This window comes from Prinia subflava, chromosome Z (genome assembly GCF_021018805.1).
Source record: "Prinia subflava isolate CZ2003 ecotype Zambia chromosome Z, Cam_Psub_1.2, whole genome shotgun sequence".
Classification (NCBI taxonomy): domain Eukaryota; kingdom Metazoa; phylum Chordata; class Aves; order Passeriformes; family Cisticolidae; genus Prinia; species Prinia subflava.
The window spans coordinates 33,640,622-33,662,703 of record NC_086283.1 but is presented as its reverse complement, the minus strand read 5'-3'; the positions used below and the strand labels follow the sequence as shown (position 1 = coordinate 33,662,703).

Genomic DNA, 22,082 nt, shown 5'->3' with positions numbered 1-22,082 from the left:
CTTTAATGTTTTGTTTTACCAAACTCTGTTTTTATTTTTGGGGCAATTTTCCTCTGAAATATTTAGGTAGGCCTACCTAAATTATAAATGTCAACATATGCTCTTGAAGCAATTTCCTGTTTTGCTGAACCAAACTGTGTTCTGAAACAGGAGACTTTCAGGTTGCACTCACAACTGTGTCTGTGGTTTTTTAGAAAAGGGAGAGGTTTTATTCTGACTTACGTAACTGAGATGCATAAGAAAAGTTTATATGTCAGAGATGAAATTTAAACACACTAAACTTTTTCTGGAGGTAGATAAAAAAATCACTTCAAATATATTTTAAAGCACCATATAGTTTCTTCTGATGTCATAATGAAAAGATGTTGAGAAAAAATTACATTTCTAAAAGCATGAGTAATTTGCAGCATTCTTAGAATGTTTGTAAAGCAAGCACAGTTGATGCTGTCTTTGCTGTCATCACTGTTGTCGTGGTTTTTTCCTTTGTCTTTAGCTATCCATTTTCTAGTCAGCAGGCACAGGCAATTTGAGGTTTAAAGAATTACTTTTCTTCTTCATCTAATGTCTCTTTCATGACAAAGGGCAAAACATCTTTCTTTGCAGTTGTGCACTTCAATCTCCCTCTGGTTTGGTGATGTTTCCCTCTCCAAACAAATACATGCTAAAAATCTAAGCTTATTTCAGCTCACTCTTCATACTCTGAAGTGGTTAAGGTTGACCATACTGTAAAAATATAAATGTTCACATGTTATAGAATAAATACCAAGTATAGCCTTGTGCTGCATAGCCATTCAAATTTAGTCCTGGCACCTCACAATTACCTCAAACGTAATAAGCTCTTCCATCTCTATGGATTTTTCAGAATAAATTCTAGGGGGGGAAAAGTGCTGTTAGGAGGAAAAGACTCACTTTTTGGCTTGAAAGGCCAAAGGTAAAGGCATGAAAAAAGGCACTGAATATGCTGGTAATAGGAAAGAGTATTTATGATCTGTCACTTTTTTTTTACCAAACACTGCTTTAGACTATTTCAAAACAGGTTTCAGATTCATTTAGTATGGTTTTATGGCTTGGGAAATTTGCAGATGATGATTATTATCTGTTGTTCTTGCATCTCATTCTAGGGGTAAAATCAACTTTTCCCATGTGGAGTACAAACTTGTGCATACTGTCCAATGCATAGCAGCTCATATTAAATGAAGTTAATCATTTATATATCCAGCTAAGCCTGAATATGGGAAGCTGTGACAAAGTTATAATGGCTTAGGAAGCATTCTATATAACAAAAAAAAAAACAAACAAAAAACCCCCAAACAAACAAACAAACAAACAAAAAAAACCAACAAAAACAAAAACACACACAAAAAAACCCAACAACAACAACAAAACACCACCCTCTTGGGCCTTACAACTTGTTAATCTGGGCATTGGCACTGCTTCTGTCTGTCTTCTGCACAAGTCTTGTCCTCTTCACACATGATAGGTCTGCTTCACCTAGATGAGTATAGGACAGGAGTGTGAACATTTATTGAGAGCAAGTTTGAAGAATTCAGGAATTTTTGGTTTAGGACCCATTACAACCTACTGCAACCAGTTCCTTGTCCTCTAAAGTGTCTCAGTGCCATTTCAGGGGTTGTCTCACCTATGACCTATGGAAATGATATTTTTCTTCTGTTTCACAACATCTTCCCTTATCAGCATTTTTTGGAGGTATCCCTGTCTTAGCTGGTCCTTTGATTGGTAGGTGCCACTATGGACTACATATGAACAGCTATAATTTATATGTGTAAGGTGACCCTACATGTACATTCATAGAGAACTTGAGAAATCTCACATGGCAGTGTACTGTCTCTGTCTCTCTTCAGTATGTTTCTGTCTCTTCTGTCTATTCAGTGTATGAATAATTTCTGAAAGTCTGTTTGGTAATCACTGCTCTCAGGTAAAATACTGTTACCTGACTTTGTCTTCAGGTGTCCAATGCAATTATCAGCATGAAGACAGAAAAATAAAAGAATGATTCAAACACGTAAGTCTAAACTGATCCTGATGAGGCAGAAACTATGTACAAGAAAATAAAGAAAAAGTAATCTGTCAAACAAAGATGGAACAGATTATAGACAGAGAACAAAGCAGTTTGAAAACAGGTGCTTTCGGTAGCATCCAAGGTCAGATAATACTTTCCTTCTGCTTCCCCCCAGCACCTTTCAGCCTTCTCCCACCTTGCTTTCTATCCTGATGCTCTCCCTTACTCTGTCTTCTTGGTTTTTACTTGCTTTCTACATGCCCTGCCTGAAAATTAGGTTTCTGCCCTGCTGGACTGTAATTATTGCTGGCAGTTATCACAGTGTGCTGTAATCGTGCTTGCAAAGAAGGTCTGTTTTGGCTCAGTGATTTCCTACCACATTTTCCTAGGCAGAATGAGGATGCAGCTAGTTTATTTTCCTGGAAGTTAATCCTGTTCACATTAAGATACTTAAGTAAAATCTGCAATGAGGTAGAAGGCAGACCTTCCCAGCTTTTTGTTGCCGGGTTTGTTTGTTTGTGGTTGGTTGGTTTGTTGTTTGTGGGGGTAGGTTTAGTGGGGGGCAAAGAGCATGCATCTCTTCCTTCTTTTAAGGGCAAATCTCATGCATTTTACTTAGGCAGGTTTTGTGGCAAGAAATGAGAGGTAGTTTGTTATAGCAAAAGTTTGACTGTCAGGTTCCAAGCATCTCCACCTGAAAGGAGTCCAGCTGCCCCTGGCTTTGAAAGTATCTGCTACTATACTTTGCAAGGAGATCACTATGGGCACACCGAAGGAATTCAAGGCATTTAGCAAGAATCCAGTTGCAAGAATCTGGTTGCTTATCAACTGCATTGCAGATTGCTGGGCAGCCTCTATGGATGATTAATTTGCCTGTTTCAGGTATGTCTTTCTGAAGATCTACCTCTTCAGTGCTGTGCAACACAATTTTGTGTTTGTAAGGAATGGTAACCCCAGCTTCTATTATATTTGCAAAGAAGAGAAAAAAATTTTTTTAAATGCTTTCTTTTGCAAATCACAGTTCCTTACTGAGATGACTCAGAAAATTACCTGAAAAAGTCGTTTCAAGCCTATAAGTAGTGTGAATACTAGGAAAGAAAGGAGAAAATCAGAAAAAGACAGTCCCCAAAATACCCAATGGGGTGGCAGTGGAACAGGAAAAAATATTTTAAAATAATTGAGTTTGACACTAACAATTGAAAATACCAGCTACGCAGAGATAGTAATGTGGTCCTAAATCCTTACAGAAAAATACACAGTACTTGATTTGGGGTTTTTTTTCTTCTTTGGATGCAAATTTTTTTTTGGCCCAAAAGAAATAGCTGACTAAGGTAAATGGTAGTTTTACTCTCTAACAGTTTCATTGTGCTCCTATGAAGAATATGAAACATCTTCATAGCTACAAAGTGAAACAGAACAGCACAGAGAAAGTTTCTTTTTAAACTAATCTTCCCTTTTTCACAGCAATAGAGAAGAATGTCTGGTGGCAGTTTGACTAAACCTGCAACTCTTCCCCACTTTTTTCCTTTTGGTATGCAAGCAAATCCTCAGCATATATTACTTTTTAACACAAGCTTCTTGGGATTTATTATTTTCTGATAAATAGATTCCATATGCACACCTTACTAGGTTGTTCTTCCTTCTGGGTTTTTTTTTTCTGTTAAAGTTGTCCAGAGGGTACAACTCAACAACAGGCTTAAAGAGTCTACAGTAGGTAGGTAAAAAGCTCTTACGCACTTTCTCTTCATTGAAAGAAGAAAGGCTTTTTCTTATTCTTAGCAATGAGTTATTAAATGGGTTTCTAAGTCTTTAATTTTCTGTTGTTTTTGCATCTACCAAGATGGAAAACACTTATCTAGAAAGAGGTAGCAGGGAATAGAGCTTACTGACTCAGATACTTTCCTTTAGCACAGCATGTCTTTTTAGTGCAGTAGCATCTGCATCCCGTTCTAAGAGGGCTCCAGCCAGTGTCCACAGTGTGTTGCTTATCAGTTCTCTTCAGAGATTCACCCACCAATGTACTTGTAAGTAGCACTGCCAGGATGTGAGATACATTAATGGCTCTTGGAGTTATGTGACCATATTGGAAACATAACATTCTTACCTGTTAACTCAGGGGAAAGAAAATATCAGAAGAGGCCTCCAGCAAAACAGACAGGTTTTTAAAGACCTAAAGATATTTCTAAGTGCAAATTCTGTATAAATAATTTAAGATATGTCTACATTTCCTCTTGCCTCTGACTACAGAAACTAAATGTTGCTATGTGTATTTTAAACCTTGTATGCTTCCAGAAAAATGTCTTTTATCAACCTATCAATATCTGGTGACATGAAAAAAAGTCTCTCATGTCAAGGAATAACAGTGAGAGGCATCTATGCTGAAGAAGAGGTGGATGCCATCCAGCTAGCTGCTATGGATGGATAGCTGAAACAGCCTTGTGCCTGCAGATATTTATAATAAAGTGGTTGATACGTACTCAGATTTTCTTGTGTGTTCTGCTTTTCAGCCCAGGCTCCATCCAGACTGTTTATCTGGGGTTGGTTCTGTGTTCTCACTCAATGGGATTAACCTCAGTTACTCAAACTTGCTGAGTATCTGCCTGGACAAAAGTTCAATTACCTCAAACAGGAGGAGTGCCTCCGCCACAGAGAGCAAGCAGCTATGGACAGTGACAGCAAACCTAAACCATAAAAAGAGGCTGGACATACTTGTTTTCTGCCTCCATATATTCAGAAAAGACAGAAGTCCACAGTGCCAGCTCAGTCCACAGCTGAATCTTTCAGGTTCTAAACTCAGAGCATTTTGAAATTAAGTTAGCATTTGGTTGAGAGCCAGATGAACATGAGCCAGCAGTTTGTCCAGGTGGCCAATTAGGCCAACGGCATCCTGATTTATATCAGCAACAGTGTGACCAGCAGAACCAGGGCAGTGACCATCCACTGTGCTCAGCCTGAGGTGAGGATCACTCCCTGAGGCCTTACCTTGAGTCCTGTGTTCTGCTTTGGGCCAGAAGTTGTGTCAGGGGAGGTTGAGGTTGGATATAAGAAGAAAGTTCTTCACTGAGAGGGTGTTTGAGCACGGAAAAGGCTCCCCAGGGGAGTGATCACAGCACCGAGCCTGACAGAGTTCAAGGAGCACTTGGAAAATAAGTTCGAGCACATAGTGTGACTGTTGGGGTGTTCTGTGCAAGGCCAGGAGTTGGACTCAGTGATCCTTGTGGGTCCCTTCCAACTCAGGATATTCTGTCATGCTGTGATTCTGTGATAATGTGATGTGCTGAGACATATCCAGACAAGGGCAGCAGAGCTAGGGAAGGGTCTGGAGCAGGAATCTGATAAGGATCAGCTGGGGGAGCTGAACATATTTAGCCTGGAGCAAAGGAGCCTCAGGGGAGACCTTATCACTCTCTAGAGCTGCCTGAAAGGAGATTGGGGTGAGGCAGGGATTGATTTTTTTCTCCCAGGTAAGAGGTAACAGGACAGGAGGAAACAGCCTGAGGTTGCCCCAGATGCAGGGTTGGATTGGATATTAGGAAACAAATCTTCACTGAAAGGTTTGTCAAGCATGGACCAGGCTGTCCAGGCAAGTGGCTGAGTCACCATTACTGGTATTTAAAAGATGAGTTGATATGGCACATAGTTTAGTGGTGGACTTGGCAGTGCTGTATTAATAATATAACAATATTAATGCTGAACTGGATGATCTTAGAGGTCTTTTCCAAACCAAAAAATTCTATGATTATGAGATTATATGAAGTATCATATTTTTCCTTGGTTCTGTCTGAAATTCTAGTTCAATATCAGACCCCAAAATTATAATTCTAGTGTAAGTGTGAGCAGTCTTTCAATTTCCATCCTTTTTCCCCAATTATTAGTTTTTATTTTACTACTTGAATTATACTAGTCCTCTTTAATAATAAAGCAGTAGTTGCTGTGGAAGGACAGCCTTTTTAGTCTGACGTCACTAATTCACATAATTCCATTTTATTTTTAATATAGAAACATTTTGTTCTTCTGATGGGTTTATTTTTCTAATGCATGCAGAGAAGTGGGTTGAAAAAGAAATTGAAAGTCTAAGGTTGTATATGGTCCAATGTCTGAAAAGTACTTTCTTTAATTTGTGGTGATAAGCTGTTCAACGCTTGCAATTTATATGATTACTTTTTATTAAGCTGGGAGTTCACGGATCATGTGTTTAGTTTGAGATGTTGTTTATTCTTCCTCCAAACTCCATTGTTCAGTATGTTCAGTCTCCAGTGTGCAGACTGCCTCTCCTGAGGCCTTAAAGACAGAGAAGGATGTTTTGCCATTTCGGTCTACCTCTAAGTTCGGTCTACCATGGTCTTCCTGTGGCAGAACAGGAAGAACATCATGACCATGTACAGTAGAGTATCTGATCTCATCCCCTCATATACTGGTTGTGTTTTGAGATGAGACATACATAGAAATGTGTATTTCTATTCACATTACCTGTGGGCAGACAGCCTGCATTGCAGGGAAAGCTTCATTACCAGTCATCAAGGAAATAGAAAAAAGTTTGGAAAATTATCATGAACCATTTCTTTACGAGAAAGTGTTCAAATGCTGGAACAGGCTCCTAGAGAGGTGGTTGATGCTCCATGCTTGTCAGTGTTTAAGAGGCATTTGGATAATACCCTTAATACTGTGTTTTACCTTTTGGCCAGCAGTGGTCAGGTTGATTGTTGAGGGGCTCTTCCAACTGAAATAATCTGTTCTGTTATTATTCTATTCCTATTCTAATTCTATCCTATTCTATTACATTCTGAAGCTGTGGTGTGGGGATAGACATCAAGTAGGTTGCCAGAGACATTTGTATATTCCAGAGACAGAGACAAAACACTTCATTAAAGTAACACATATGCTTTGTATCGAGAAGACTTTGAAGGATCAAATTAAGTCTAGCTTGGAAATAATGTACTTCAGCTGAGGAGGTTGCCTAACATAAGTAATGTCTTACATTTGTTGTTTTAGACATCACCTAACCCAACTGACTAAATGAGCTAAGTTAGTTTTCTATTACTTTATCCAGTTTGCTCTTTAGCCTCTGAGATCCTGTACTACTGTCACTGATGTCAAAGCCTCTGAAACTCCTGGAGCTCTAGGATCAAATGAAAGTAGAATAGGTGCCAAAGGAGGGCTGCACAGGATTTCCTGGGATACTCTCTGCACCACTTTTCAGCTGTCAGACTGAACCTTTTCACTGAAGTTCTGCCTTGTCCTTCAGACTTTGTATGTCTCCTTCTGTGATGGTAGACAGCTCTTGGTGTTCTGATGTTTGTTCTATATCAGGTAGTGCTGCTGTTCAGTGCTACATGATTAGGAATCTAGGAACATGAAAACAGATGCTGTTCAATATGAATGTAAAAAATGCTTACGTAATTCCTAATTAAAGGCGTTACTTATTCTAGAAAAAAGGGAATTGAGGCAGTTTGTACTGACAAAAGAAAAAACAGGTAACAAGTGTTTAGATCAAAATGGTGATATAGTTTTCATGAGTAAAGGAAAGGTACAAATAAAAAGCTGCAATCTCTGTTGCTTCATAAGAAGCAGAGGTTAAAAAAAAAGCTATTGCTATGGCAACAAAAGGAGGAAGGGAATTTACATTTCTGTACGTTTCAATGCAGTCTTAACCAAGAGTGAATCTGGCTAGAAAGAACAGCTGCACATGTATTCATTCTTATTATTTATGAATTGTGTATCTCACTGCCTCAGAACCTATAACTTAGAGTGATAGGTCATTGACCATACATGGCTGAATACATTCCTGGACCTGTTAAAAGCATAATTCTCAGATGATTTATCAAACTCTCTCCTATATAGATTCACAAGGTTGAATAGGTTTCTAATATCACTTGAAAATATTTATTCTGTGACATATGCCATCAATTAGGTCCACACTCATAGTGCACCTAAATCTTCCACATAATCTGTTGGGAACTCTAAGTCTAACTAATACAGGAATATTCTTTCATCTCCAATTTCACCCTGCATGTATCACTGAACACCTTTTTTCCACATGAAGATTAATACACTTTTTATCCTACCAAATTTTATGTCACTAAATATACTATATGTTACTCCTATTTAATAAGCTTCTCATAAAGGAAATAAAGTAAGATTATCTCATAGACGTCAGGACATTTTAAGTTTCAAGTCATGGTGTCCTAATTTAAGCGGTTTTGGGTTTTTTTAATTATCGTGGTATCAATAATGGTATTGTTTATTAATCTTGCAGATCACAGTTTTTCGAATGGGATCAGAAGGACACCAGGATATTGATTTAGCTATCCTGACAGCACTACTAAAAGGTAACAGAGTTAAACTCCACAGTGAGTCTATATCAATCCAGCTTGTGTCTCTAATGTGCTGAAACCTGCATTTATTGACGTATCTATCAAGGTGATGAATCTATACTGTGAAACTGAAGTATGCATCTTGCTCTAACTGCTTTAATCTAATCCAGCTCTTTCTTTAATGTTAAAATAGCTTTAATGTTTAAATAGCTACTGTTTTTCCTTTCTGAATCGTTGTTCTACACAACCACTGCCGTGTCACAAGAAATATCAGTGATGACCCCTACAAGTTACTTGGCGAGTTTAGTATTCCCAGGAAGACAGCCAGAGAACTCAGATTTCCTTGGTAGTTAGAACATCCATTTAGATAAAGCTGGCTCTATTGTCAAGGTAAGATGTTATCTGTAGTCATTCCTAAAAAATTCTGGAAGTAGTGTCAGGTTCTTTTCAGCCTCCACTTGTAGAGTTAAGAATGTAGCTATTGGGATGGTTGGGGTTTTAATCCTAAACTTGGCTGGTTTTTGCATCTTTCTCAGCCATTACATGTTACAGTTCTGGTCCTAAAAGGTTGGCTTTAAATAAAATTGCTTTTGCCACTGTTCATTGTAGACCCTGGTCTATATTAATTAACAAATTGATTGAAAACAAGGATCAAGAATTTCATTCATTGCCAAATTTCTCCTTCTTGTCCCTTGGAAATAATGTAATTTCAGGTTTTATTTTTTATCCTAAATGTAACTGAATCCTTCATTATCCTCAGTGTGACGGTATTCTCTTCACATTTGTTCTTAAGACAATCTCTGAAAGTACTGCTCTTGTTTTCTATTAATAAGGCAAAGAATGTCTTAGAGTTGTGATTCCACTTTTTCCAGATGTGTTTTCAAGATCTATATCCCAACATAGATCCCTGGAGTCTTCTGAAAACTGACTCTTGGAAGCGGAAGAAAATAAATCACAGGCCTGCGAGGGATTGTTTTCTATTTGAAATGTCCTTTTGCAGTATTTACATGAGGAACTGTTTTAGTGGTTGCAATCTCAGTATATGAGCAGTCCTCCCTGATCTGGACTATCCATTTTGCAAGTACCTAAATCAGTGCTGTTGGCCCCTTAGTAAAATAAAATTTCATTTCCTCTTCATGTTAAGGGTGCAAGTCATCATCAGAGACTTTTGTTAGCTCAGGCAGTGCCTAGATCTGTGTAAGTACTTTTGACATCTCCTTTCATGCTTGTCTGAGAATCCTGATTTGAAAATCTGCTGATGGCAGCAACACTTGTTTCTTGCTCAAAAAAAGAGCAGGAGGAAGGAACCCTGTTCCCTCAGGACTTTCTGGTTATGAAGGTATTCAGTGAAGATCAGACTCATCAGGTGCATCTGGTTCATATAAGCCTCCTGATCATAAGGTGCTTAATTGATATAGACAAAGATGAAATCTGTTGTCTCAGCAAAGTCAGTTGTCCTTATTCACACCCTGTCTTTGTACAAGTGTTCTGGCCCACCTTGAAAGAAGTACTGATTTTCTGTAAATATATCTCACTAGCCTGATGGATACTTGGGTTTTTCATCAAAGTCTAAGGTAACAAGAACCCCTTGTCTATTGATTATTAGTAAGTAATTTATTCGTAATAGGTAAAATAAATCAGTTATTTTTTCATGCTGTTGGAATTTTCATGGCATTGGAAACTTATTTGGAAACAAGCATTCCCACAGCTGCTTGTATCTTAAACTAAAGAAAAATAATGATTGTGATAAGTAAAACAAGTAAGGAGATTTGAAGACTGGGTCTGAGTTATCTTGAAATTCTTAAGTTTAATTTTAAGAATTCATCCCTTCCTACTCTCCAGTATTGTGTGAAAAAAGGGGCAGAGCAATGTATGAAACTGGTGAGTGATTAGCAGTAACTTTTTCTCTCTTTTCCTGATGAGGAATTTGCAGCTTCTGATAAAGAGGAGCACATTGTGACCCATCCTACCTTTGTGTAAGTGATTTGGTCAGGGAGGAGGGGGACAAAAGTTTGGAAGCACAAAGCATCACTTCCTATTTGCTGCATAAAATTAGTGATTAACTAATCTCTTTTTAAACCCACACCAGACTTAAGAACTTGGGTTAGCAACTGGCTGCATGGCCAGGCCCAGAGAGTGGTGGTGGACAGTGCTGCATCCAGCTGGGGCCAGTCACCAGTGGTGTTCCTCAGGGGTCTGTGTTGGGGCCAGTTCTGTTCAATATTTTTAGTGATGATATGGATGAGGGTATTGAGTCTTTTATTAGTAAGTTTGCAGACGACACTAAGCTGGGAGCATGTTTTGATCTGTTAGAAGGTAGGAGGGCTCTGCAGAGAGACCTGGAACGGTTGGATGGATGGGCCGAGTCCAATGGGATGAAGTTTAAGAAGTCCAAGTGCTGAGTCCTGCATTTTGGCCACAATAACCGCCTGCAACTTTATAGGTATGGGACAGTGTGTCTGGACAGTGCCCAGGCAGAAAGGGACCTGGGGGTTCTGGTGACAGCAGCTGAACATGAGCCAGCAGTGTGCCCTGGTGGCCAAGAAGGCCAAGGGCATCCTGGCCTGGATCAGGAATAATGTGGCCAGCAGGAGCAGGGAGATCAATCTTCCCTTGTACACAGCATTGGTGAGGCCACACCTTGAGTGCTGTGTCCAGTTCTGGCCACTCAGTTCAAGAAGGACGTTGAGATCCTTGAGCACGTCCAGAGGAGGTAAAAAGGCTGGAGAGGGGCTGGGAACACAAACCCTGTGAGGCACAGCTGGAGGAGCTGGGGTTGTTTAGCCTGGAGAAGAGGGGAGTCAGAGATGACCTTATCACTTTCTACAACTTCCTGAAAGGTGGTTGTAGTCAGGTGGGGGTTGATCTCTTTCTCCAGGCTTCAACTGACAAAATGAGAGGACACAGTCTCAAGCTGCTTTCTCAAGGGAAATATGGGTTGCATATTAGGGAAAAGTCTTTTACAGAAAGAGTGATAAAGTATTCGAAAGATCTGCCAAGGGAAGTGATGGAGTCACCATCCCTGGATGTATTTAAAGAAAGACTGGATGTGACACTCAGTGCCATGGTTTAGCTGAGGTGTTAGAGCTGGGTTGGACTTGATGATCTTGGTGGTCTCTTCCAACCTAATGATTATGTGATTCTGTGATTCAGACACACTGCCAATTCAGGAGCTCTCCTGGACAGCATGTTCCACAAGCCCCAAACCCAGCACCACATATTATTTCTTTGTTTGTTTTCAAAAGTCATTTGTTTAATCTTGTCAGCAAGATCTATCGTTCTTGGAAATGATCTTCAATAAACTACAGAATGGCACCCAAACTAGTTATCAATTTACATTGCATGGATGTCACAACAGCATATGGTTTGGAATTTTTTTTTAACATTGAGAGACACAAATGTGGGAAGTAAATTTCCAAAGGCATGAGTTTATAGCAGGCAAGTTTATCGATACCATTTAACTGTTTGTGCTCACTTAACTTGAACAGTTGGAACTCACACCAAAATGGATTTTGTCTTTTTGCATCTGCTAGCAAAGCAGAAGGCATATGACAGGGAATTTAAAGACAGCATATGGAGATGTTCTAAAAAAATATTTGCTTTGAAGTGGCTTCAGAGATCCTAGTTCACGAAGCTGTTGCAATGTCTGGAGCCAACTAGCACCATCCATGTTTCAGATGGTGCTCCAGAAGCCTCCCAGTGCAATTGTCAGCAATGGGAAAGAAGTGCTGTGTGATATGTGCATACAGTGATATCACTGCCATGTACCCTCTGAGATAAGCCAGATTAGGCTAAAGCAGAGCTGAAGTCTCTGCATACTTTCCAGCCTGTGAGTAACTCATGATTTATGTTCACTGAATAACCATCACGTAGTATCAGATGGTCAAGGATAGTCTGCCTACCATGAAATCACAGACATAAAAAGGTTTCAGAGTTAGGTCAGCTATCTGGTTGCTGCACTCATAGCTGTTTCTGCTATCTGCTTTTATATTGTCAATTGGTTTCCTAATTGCCAGGATGATTCTGTAGCAAATGCTGTGGAAACATAGCCTTTGCACCAAAGAGCTGCCAAAACAGGAGACAGCATCATACCTGCAGAGACACAAAGGAAAAAGTTAATTTGGTTTACTGTTTTCCCTAATCTATTTATTTTCTTTGGGTGTTGATTCAAAGGGGACTGACTGACATGCTTAGGTGCAATGTGGAAATGGGTATCCCACAACAATTTCTGTCTAGGTAGATGTTTCATGTCATTTAATCGTTCCAGATACCTGAGCACCAAGATCATAGGCTATTCCAGGAAAATCCTTTAGGGTTTACATTGCTTTTGTTAGCCAGTATGTAAGACCCTGTAGTAATAAGTATATAAAAGCTCTTCAGTAATCCTGCAAGTGGACAGCACTCATTGTCTGATGTGTACCCTGGCTCACCAAGGAGACAGTGTTGAGTTTATAGTCTCAGGCTTTATCATTGAGGAGTATTACATTTTTGGTCCAAAATACTGAATATGCAATGTGACTTTTTACCTTTTTACATAGGAGAGTCTATGCAAGATATGCAAGAACCTATGCAAATACTCTTGAATGGCAGCCTAAGAACATAAAATTAACATCCGCAGGAACTAACAGCTGTCCCAGCAGTCTATCTATATCCAGTGGTATCTAAACAAAGATAAAATACTGCCAAACAATGTGTTGCATTCCAACTGCAACTTTTCTTCTAGGAGCAGATGAAAGGAAGGGTCACAGGGTGCAGATGCTGTCATAGTTTCAAAACATTATTTTGAGGAACATATCTTACCAGATACCAGATAGCCAGACACCAGAGTACTGAGTAAATATTACAGAGACATTAGTCATATTACCCAGAACATTATTTAATGCAATAAATATGACACGGTAATTAAAATAATACAATGCAATTGGTTATTAACTCTACCTTATTTATTTCCCAAATATGCTTCGGCTTTGATTTGGGCACATTACAGTGACACTCATGAGAGACAGGCATCCCCAGAAAGATCATTTTTGGATTCTTTCTACTGACTCAAGTCCATGCTCTATGGCACTGAATGTAGTCAAAGAAATGATTGAAAGGAGACAGTATCTTCAGAAGGCCGTCTCATGTTTTTTTCTGGGAAGTTTTTCCTATGAGTGGAATCATTCATACTTCTTAATAGTGGGTAGAATTCCACCTAAAATAGCCTGAATGCTTCCTTTTTCATGTGAGGCAAAGGCCATCACTTCTATTGTAGAATAAAATCAATTAAAAGGTATCCATAGCCCACATGCTACTTGGTACAAACATTTATAGTTTTGATTTTCCTTCTCCTCTTAAGTAACATCAATGTTACCCACATTCATCTGAAAACCCCTCAAGGAATATAGGAAAGAGGAGAAGGAAGAAAGAGCTTTCCAGCAAGAAACTATACTGTGGAAGAACCCATCCAATCAAATGCACCAGAGCCCCAGCATGCACACCCATATTGCCCAATCTACACCCTAGCTGATAGACAGCTTCAGACTGGAGTATAACATCCTCTTGAGAAACCACACATTTCCTTTGACTGCCAGATACCTGCACTGCTCTGTGAGACAATGAAATTATCTCACTCATTATGGCGACAAGCACTGAGAAGAACATCAGCTCTGGGACTGTGCATGTACCAACAGGAAAACTTGGCCGCTGCAGGCAGGCTTAAGTACAATGAAGGGAGATGGGAAGGACACAGGCTGGACCATGGCTTATTTTCCCTCTGCTCAGTATTTGAAGCAATGAGCATGCTCAATGAAAACAATTTTGATGAATGAATAAGCAGGCACCACCTCATGCCCCGTGCCAGCTCTTCTTTCCTGTGACCAAATGCACCAGAAGACCCTCTATTCATCCGTCAGCTGAATCTTTCATAAAGCATGAAGAGGCCCAGGACTGCTAGGGTCAGTTGACACAAAGTAAAAAACACTCTGTGCTCTGGCTCAGAAGTTATTCACCTGGAGCCTTGGGATTTAACCTGACTTCTGCCTGAAGTGAGGGCAGTGTAAATAGCTCATTTCCCTTCCCAAGTCCATCTGATTCACTCTTGATCCAAAATGATTTCTAACTACCTGGCATCCCTGGCTACTCATACTGTAGGCTGCAGTAGGAAAGTCAGGATTTGGAGCTCCCTCATCACGTGTGTGAAATGTTGTCAGGCTGTGGGATTCCCATCACTGCCCCCAGGTTTTAGAGTTCACCCATATGCCTCATTCATGGCTCACCAAAAACCTTGCCTGAGCATCTGCTAAAGCTCTCACTTCTCCTACAGGCATATGATTGGGAAGGAGGAGATCTGATGAGAGCATTTCTTGTTTGCTTCAGGAGGGAGGAGAACATTATTTATTCTGTGTGTTTAACTTACACTATCATACTAACTGCAGGTACTTTTTTTTCTGGTTTTGTACATAAATCTTGGGATGTTGAAATGTAGAGACGTTTTTGCCTTTCCCAAAGGTAAATATTTTCTGTTCTTGAATGCTGCGTGTTGCTTGTGTAAGAAACTCTCAGACTTTCAGATGTTGTTGGCATCCCTCCTGTGGTCTCTTGTGAGAGCTTTTGTCTGTGTTGTAGTACATAGCAATGAGAAGTTGTGTCATATGCAAAGGGGCATTCCTGATCCTTCTTAGCCACAGAACTCACAGAAGTATTTTCACTTTTTTTTTTTCCTTCTTCATTTGTTTCGATTCTGTTCTGTTTCTGCATTGTCACCTTTTTATCAGAGCTAACTTCTGTATGAATGTGATTTGGATGATTCACAATCCACCATCTCCCAAACAATTACTGTAGATATCGACAAGTATTTGGCAATGGCAGCTGTAAGCTGTCTTCAAAGTGGAGAGTTATGAAATTAAACTATAAGCTAAGCTCCACTAAGGAGCTTTTATTAAGGTCTTCACAGAGAATTTCAGAAGCCAACTTTATGTTTTCCTTACCTCCAATTTCAGACTCCACTTTCAACTGGAACAGTATGTGGATTTAAATAGTACTGAAATGGGGACAGAAATGCTTTGAAGTAATGAAAAGCTATTATTTATCCTCACTCCATGATACCAGTATAAGAATTAATAAAGGCAAAATAACAGTAGAGGTATGAGGTCTTTAAAAAATAAGCCTTTATACAATCACCTAACTACTGCAAGCAGATATGTAGTTAAAAGTCAAAGGGCTCTTTATTTATTTGGTTGATTAGTCCATTCAGGCCAGTTCTCCCTTTGACATTGAAACACAAATGCTGTTTTATTATTACAAATCAGCTGAGAACCATGAAATATTAAAAAAACACAGCAGGACAGGAATGTCCCACAGTGTCCATTAAAACTGCAGGAAAAAACATACCCTCTCTTCCAAAAGCAAACAGCTCCAAATCCATCTTATTATCTGCATAGTTTCTCATTCAATTTGGATAGATCCTACCTTGACACAGGCTTTAGAGAATGCTTTCTTACATGGGTATTTCATATATGAAGGGAAATTTGTCCCACCAAGACACCTCAGTATAAATAGGGGAGAAATTCCTTCTTATCAAGCTGGAATGTGTAAGATGCCAAAAAATGCACAACTACTGAAATCCGTGGTGTCTGTATGCGTTGAATCTACTTGTAATTGATAGAGGAACATATGTGTGTGTGTGTGTGTGTGTGTGTTGCGATACGTATGGGTGTGTGTTTATTCCTGCAGCTCCATCTGTATCCTGGCTTGTTCTCTTGCTTCCCATTCGATAGGAGAGAAATCAGACTAGTCCACCACAAATTGCCTCTTCTGATATCACCTCTATCTGCTGTATTTTGAAGGGAATATGAGGAAATAATTAATTTTTATAAGACAATCTGAGAACTACAGATCCAGATTTGAGAACAGATTTGTTTGTTTGTTTGTTTTACAGGTGTAATGGAAGGTTTGGTTTTGTTTTAACATAGATCAGTTGCAGAAATGACATGGACATCTGTGAGACTTTTCACAAAGAGGAGTTACCAGGGCATAACGAGCCTAATGTCTTGTTTCTTTTTCCTCCTGCTCTCCTCCCTGCACCCCTGTCTGTATACACAGGAGCTAATGCATCTGCTCCCGACCAGCTGAGCCTAGCACTAGCCTGGAACAGAGTAGACATCGCCCGCAGTCAGATCTTTATTTATGGGCAACAGTGGCCGGTACAGTATATATATATATATATGTATATATACACAGCATCTTCTACTTTGAACTTTGAACCCTCAAGAGTATTAAATCCATTCTGTTTGTGATGGTGGTTTTAGTGTGGTTTAAAATACACTGAGTCCTGCCAAACACACGGTTCCAAATCACAGCTGCTGAAGGCAGGCACAGTTGCAATGAGAGGTTGATGTGTTCTATTGTCCAAGGAAATGGTGACATCTAGCGATGCCTTAGGAGTGGGAAACCATACCTCTGAAAAAACGGGAAGTACCAGATTTATGCTACCAAGCGTGATTCTGCAAGCCGAGGAAAGCAAGTGTACAGCCATGTTTTAGGACTAGGCTATAAGTTTAAGGAAAGTCAAAACTTTTTTCTCTTCAAGCAGCATGCTTTCATATGAAAATACTGAATGTAAGGTGATGATTTGACATAACAAATATGCCATACAAATGTTGGAGGTCAGGTAGACTGCAGGAGCTGATCAGCAGTGTCTCCACGGATGGGCTGTGGCTTCAGACCTCGGACGGTGTTAATTCCCTGCCCACTGTTGCTCTGCGTAGATCTGCCTGCTCTACATCTGCACCTTCCTGTGCTCTAGTTGCTCCCTGGCTGATACTATTCCCAGGGAGCACCAGGGACATGGATTTTGTTCAGGAGTAGTATGGCTGTAAAAAGAGGGGTTATCGAATGCTGTGTCAGGCAGAGGGGGAAGAGTAAACTCCCAGATTGTGATGCAAGTTTTACAGGGACAGAAGTCACACAGGAAAAAAAAAAAAAAGAAGAAGAAAAAAACCCAACAAAATCAGAAGGTCTCGATCTCTACTTGTACAACTTGTATCTCCTTAAAGCCAAACATTCACTCAGAAGTTTAAATTGGACCACAATCGTCATTTCTGTGACGCTTGTTTCATCACTATCATTAAAATTTTACATGCTATCATTACATGAGCATTTACAATCCCCCATGGAAAAATTATAACAATGGGGAAAGCTTCTGTTAAAGTATCCTTGCTTTAAATGTAGCTTTCTGCAGCTTGCTACCCCTAAAATCTAGTACAAAAATCCTTGCCTTTTCAGTCATGGAGTGAACAGGACTATTTATTTTGTCTTTGATATTGGGCATAAGTACTTGTCAAAACATAGGAGGGATTTTAATAGCACTGAACTGTCCTCTTTGTTATCTCTTCATCACCACATCATAGCAAAAATTTGCATAAATTCTGCAAACTGCAATCGTTTTGGAAGCTAAAAGCTGGAAGACATTATCTCATCCTTCTAACTGTGCCCAACCTACAAGAGATAAGGAGAGGTTTTGTGTAAGACCTCTTGCATTTGGATCTTCAAAGAAAATGCAAATTAGGAAGCTATCTCTGTTTCCTGGGTGTTCAAATTTCCCTGAGGCTCCACACCACAAACAGAAGAAAATTATAGAAGGCAGAATTAAAGTGATTTTGTATGCACATAACAAATATATCCAATACAAATAAGATGTTTGACAGGAAAAGAAATAATTATAATAATGACATGGTGAATAAGGTAGAGATGTGATCACCAGTTTACTGGGTTCCAGTTCCTTTATCCTAATCTGTTTTTCCTAGAGTATTTTAACTAGCACTCCAATATTCATTTTGAAAATGCAGCCCTGAATCAGAAAAAGTGTTACAGATTAAAACCATGATTATCCCATTTCAAGGATAGAAGAGCAACCCTCAGAATTTTGTCAGGGTTCCCTGCTTGTGCTGGAGTGACTGAACCAGCTGGATGCAGCCTGCCATGCCCAGGAACAGCTTCAATTAATCACTTGCTTTGCAGGTGGGCTCCCTTGAGCAAGCAATGCTGGATGCACTGGTGTTGGACAGAGTGGATTTTGTGAAATTACTCATAGAAAATGGAGTAAGCATGCATCGTTTTCTCACCATCTCCCGGCTAGAGGAATTGTACAATACGGTAGGGCCAGCCTAAGGCAAATTTTCTGTCTCTATATTCACTGTTCTAGCTCCCACTTGTATTGTAATGGCATGATGATGCACCAGGCAGTCAACACCTGCTGCAGAAATTTTTCATTAGTCCATATTGTCTCTCTTGTTTGTGTCTCATAGAAATGTGACCTGCTGTGTCTTGCCCACATAATCTGCTGTATGGATTTTGTAAGACATGAAATAAGCGTCACACAGTGCCAGCTAATTTCTTGTCATTGTAATTCCAATATGACAAACCTAAGATTTATGCGAGTGGCACTGGCTGGAAAACAGTAACTGGCAAATTAGGATCCAAACAGTGGTGTAGTGTGACTCCTGACAATATGGTTTCAGAAAAATCTTCCAACTCCTAATCAGTCTCTGTTACAATGAAGGACTTCCCCATGCCCCCACTGAGTTCCAAAAATTAGACCTTTGAATTTTATAAACCTGTTTGAAAGTGTTTAATCCTTGCCATTAAAATGAACATAAAACTGCACAAGTTAAGTCTGCTTCTGAATTCTCAAATGCAAAACACATTCCAACATTCACAGTATTATTGCCTACTTAGGTAGAAGTTCAGAAAGTTCAAACTTCTTATGTGTTATGAAAAAAACTTAAAGTTCTGTCTAGTTCTTAGAATTCACAGCTTTGTGTGTTGCAGAAGGCCTGAGATAGGGCTTTTCTTTTCAAAAAGCTTTTTTTCTGCTAGTACTTTTCAAAGCCTTTGCTGTCATAAGCTGGCACACTGGGCTCTTATCTGGAGGTGTTTTCACACTGATGGTGACCAGAAGTCAGTCTTGCAAAATATCAAATATGAAAGGGATTTATTATATTTGGGCAAAGTATAAAGGTATATACAGGTATGTATATGTGTGTGTGTGTGTGTGTGTGTGTGTGTGTGTGTGGTATATATATGGTATATATATGCCACCCTAGAGACAAACTGCCATCTGATCTTTGGTCAGCTTACACTTTGCCTATTGACTAATAACAGAATGCCTGTGAGCTTTATTGTAACATAAGCACTGCAGTTCTTGTACCAAGGCCAGTTTTTACAGGGAATACGTTTGGCGGAAGTCTTCAATTCTACAGCTAAAATAAGGGCTTTTTGAACAAATTTATTGCTGTAGAAATCAGCATACATTTTTTCATGCACAAATTCCAAAAGACCCAGGGTCTGAAATTCCTAAACTACCAATTATACTGTGTGACCACATATACATCCCTGATAGCCTTAGCACCAAAAGAATCACAAGGCCAATTAAAAAATACCATATTTCAGCTTGAGACCTAGGAGTGACCTGTGAAGCTAGTAGACAAGGGAATCAATTTTATGTCAACAAAGAATTTACCCAGCTTTTGCAGGAATATGTTAAGCCTTAGAAATCTATTACCATTTCTGCAATCACCATGCAGGAAGGAGAATAAGAATGTAAGAATATTGCATTTGGTCTTTTTTTTTTCTTTTTTTTTTTTTTTTTTAAACTTTAAAGATTATTACAGAAAGGTAGCTGCCATGGCTTAGAAGATCAAAAATGCTTTTGGTTTAAAAACTACTTGAATGTTAGAAAACAGGTAGAAGGAATACATGGTCTGGTTTTACCACAAAAGGACATTATGGCCAGGGTCATGGGAAGAGCCTGTCCTGGGACCGCTGCTGTTGAGCTTGTTCATGTAAGATCTGAAAAAAGGTACCTACAGAAGAGACAATCATATTTGCAGATAATTTAGAAAATCTGAAGCACCATAAGAAGAATCACAGGTAAGTCTCATCATGCTCAGAGATGGCGTTACGTAAAATTAAGCGTTGGGAAGTGCAGAGCAATGTGTATACGGAAACATCGACTACACTCGTGTAGTCGTCTCATCCATCATCTGCTACAACCAAGAAAACCTCTCATAAAAGTCTCTTAAAATACCAGCAACAGTCAAAAAACAAAGGAGAAATAAAGATGATAGTAGTAGTAGCAGCAGCAGCAGCAGCAGCAGCAGCAGCAGCAGCAGCATCGAAATTGTGGGACTCACCTGCAGAATATTTTTGCAATGACACCTGGAGTCAAAAGAAGATTGGACAAATTCACAGACTGTGCATTTCTGCATTCACATGCATATGCATTCACAGGCAGTGGCTTTCAGATGAGACAGCCTTGATGCAATGCAAGGCTCAGAGTGTGTCTGAGCCACCAGCACTGGAAGCGGAAGTCCTGAGGGCAGGAAGGCTGAGACAATAGAAGCTGGTTTTGCTTCCACCTTCCCCACAGGTTGTGCATGTTGTGCTGTTTTTTCTAAGCCAGGAGCCTAACCTGATACACAGGACTTCAGTTTTCATCCAATGTGGCAGTTCACAGGGTTTTCTTAGGGAAGAGTTTTCTACAAAAACAAAAAAGAGAAACAGGTGAAATAGTGCTCTTGTAATTATTTGGGTGTTTTGTTAATTGATAACATTGTACAATTGAAGTGCTCTCAGCTGCCTGATTTCTAAGCTACCAAGGTGAGAAAGTTATCTCAGCATTTATATTTTGTGCAAACTATTTTGTTCTTCTTCATTTGTCCTTTGCAGAGACATGGACCATCCAACACTCTGCATCATCTAGTCAGGGACGTGAAAAAGGTAAGAGTCCAATAGACGGTAGGTTGAAAATAATGCTGTTGGTTTTCTGTAGCTAAACACAATCTCTGTTTTGCATGAGCTTTAAGTCAGAACCTTCTTCTTCCTGCCAGTACAGAATGCCCTGTTTGTGTGCTCCAAATATGAACTTTTTGCATACAAAGCACAATTAGCAAGTTATTTGGCTTGCTTTCTCTGTGGTTTTAGATGCTTGAGCAATAGTGTGTCTGCTGCCACAATTGTAGGCTCTCACATACTGAGTGGATTTATGCTGTTACTTGTATTTTTCAGTATCTGCAACTGTTGTCAAAGCTACTTTCTGTGTTGCTGGTTTATTTCCAAGCCTGTAAAATAGCTGTTACCCTTGTGCTGTACCCTGGCTTGTTGAAACAGTTCCTCATTCTGTATTGTGTGGTACATTGTAGCCATCATCCTCAGCAGCAATATAAAAGAGTACTGCAACTTTCCCCTGGCCCTTATCAGGCTAAGTTCAAGAATATTGAATTATAAAAATCCATTGGGAGAGCAGGACAGAAATACTGAAAGGTATAGTGGCAAGGAGGAGATACCAAATACCTTTACCAATGTACTCAGGATTAAAAGAGTTACAGCAGCTGAAATGAAAAAAAAAATCCCTTATCCTTTAAATATATGGATCAAGTAAGGAGATTGAGTCTGCAAATTACCTCATCAGCTTGAATATTGTTCCAAAGCATGTGCAGATTACAACCTTGCATATTATGTAAGTCAGACCTCAAGGGTAGCCGACTTGAGAAAGGATTTCTGTACATGGGACTAGATAGAAAACTGAAAAAGGAGAGGACGCTTTTTCTAAGAGCACAGATTTTAGTGGTTTCTTCTGTCCATGACAGCTGAATAGAATTGAGGTCACCTAAGGGAGGAGAGTAGTAATGTGATATATATCAGCTTTTTATTAAATAATTATACAGAATAATTAGTAGCATGTTTAGGAAAGTTTTGATGGTATTCTT

At 39.4% G+C, this 22,082-nt stretch overlaps 1 protein-coding gene across 4 annotated transcripts in view; it reads left to right on the top strand.

Annotated features, from left to right (window-relative positions):
• The window catches only part of TRPM3 (transient receptor potential cation channel subfamily M member 3), a 405,277-nt gene that overhangs the window by 323,533 nt on the left and 59,662 nt on the right, over positions 1 to 22,082 (top strand). For 3 of the 4 annotated variants that reach the window (XM_063423115.1, XM_063423111.1, XM_063423114.1), the window contains 4 exons: positions 8,277 to 8,349; positions 16,417 to 16,517; positions 18,334 to 18,468; positions 21,043 to 21,093. In XM_063423115.1, the coding sequence (XP_063279185.1) occupies positions 8,277 to 8,349; positions 16,417 to 16,517; positions 18,334 to 18,468; positions 21,043 to 21,093 (360 nt within the window). The remainder of the gene's footprint in view (positions 1 to 8,276; positions 8,350 to 16,416; positions 16,518 to 18,333; positions 18,469 to 21,042; positions 21,094 to 22,082) is intronic. The other variant, XM_063423113.1, reaches the window with a different exon arrangement.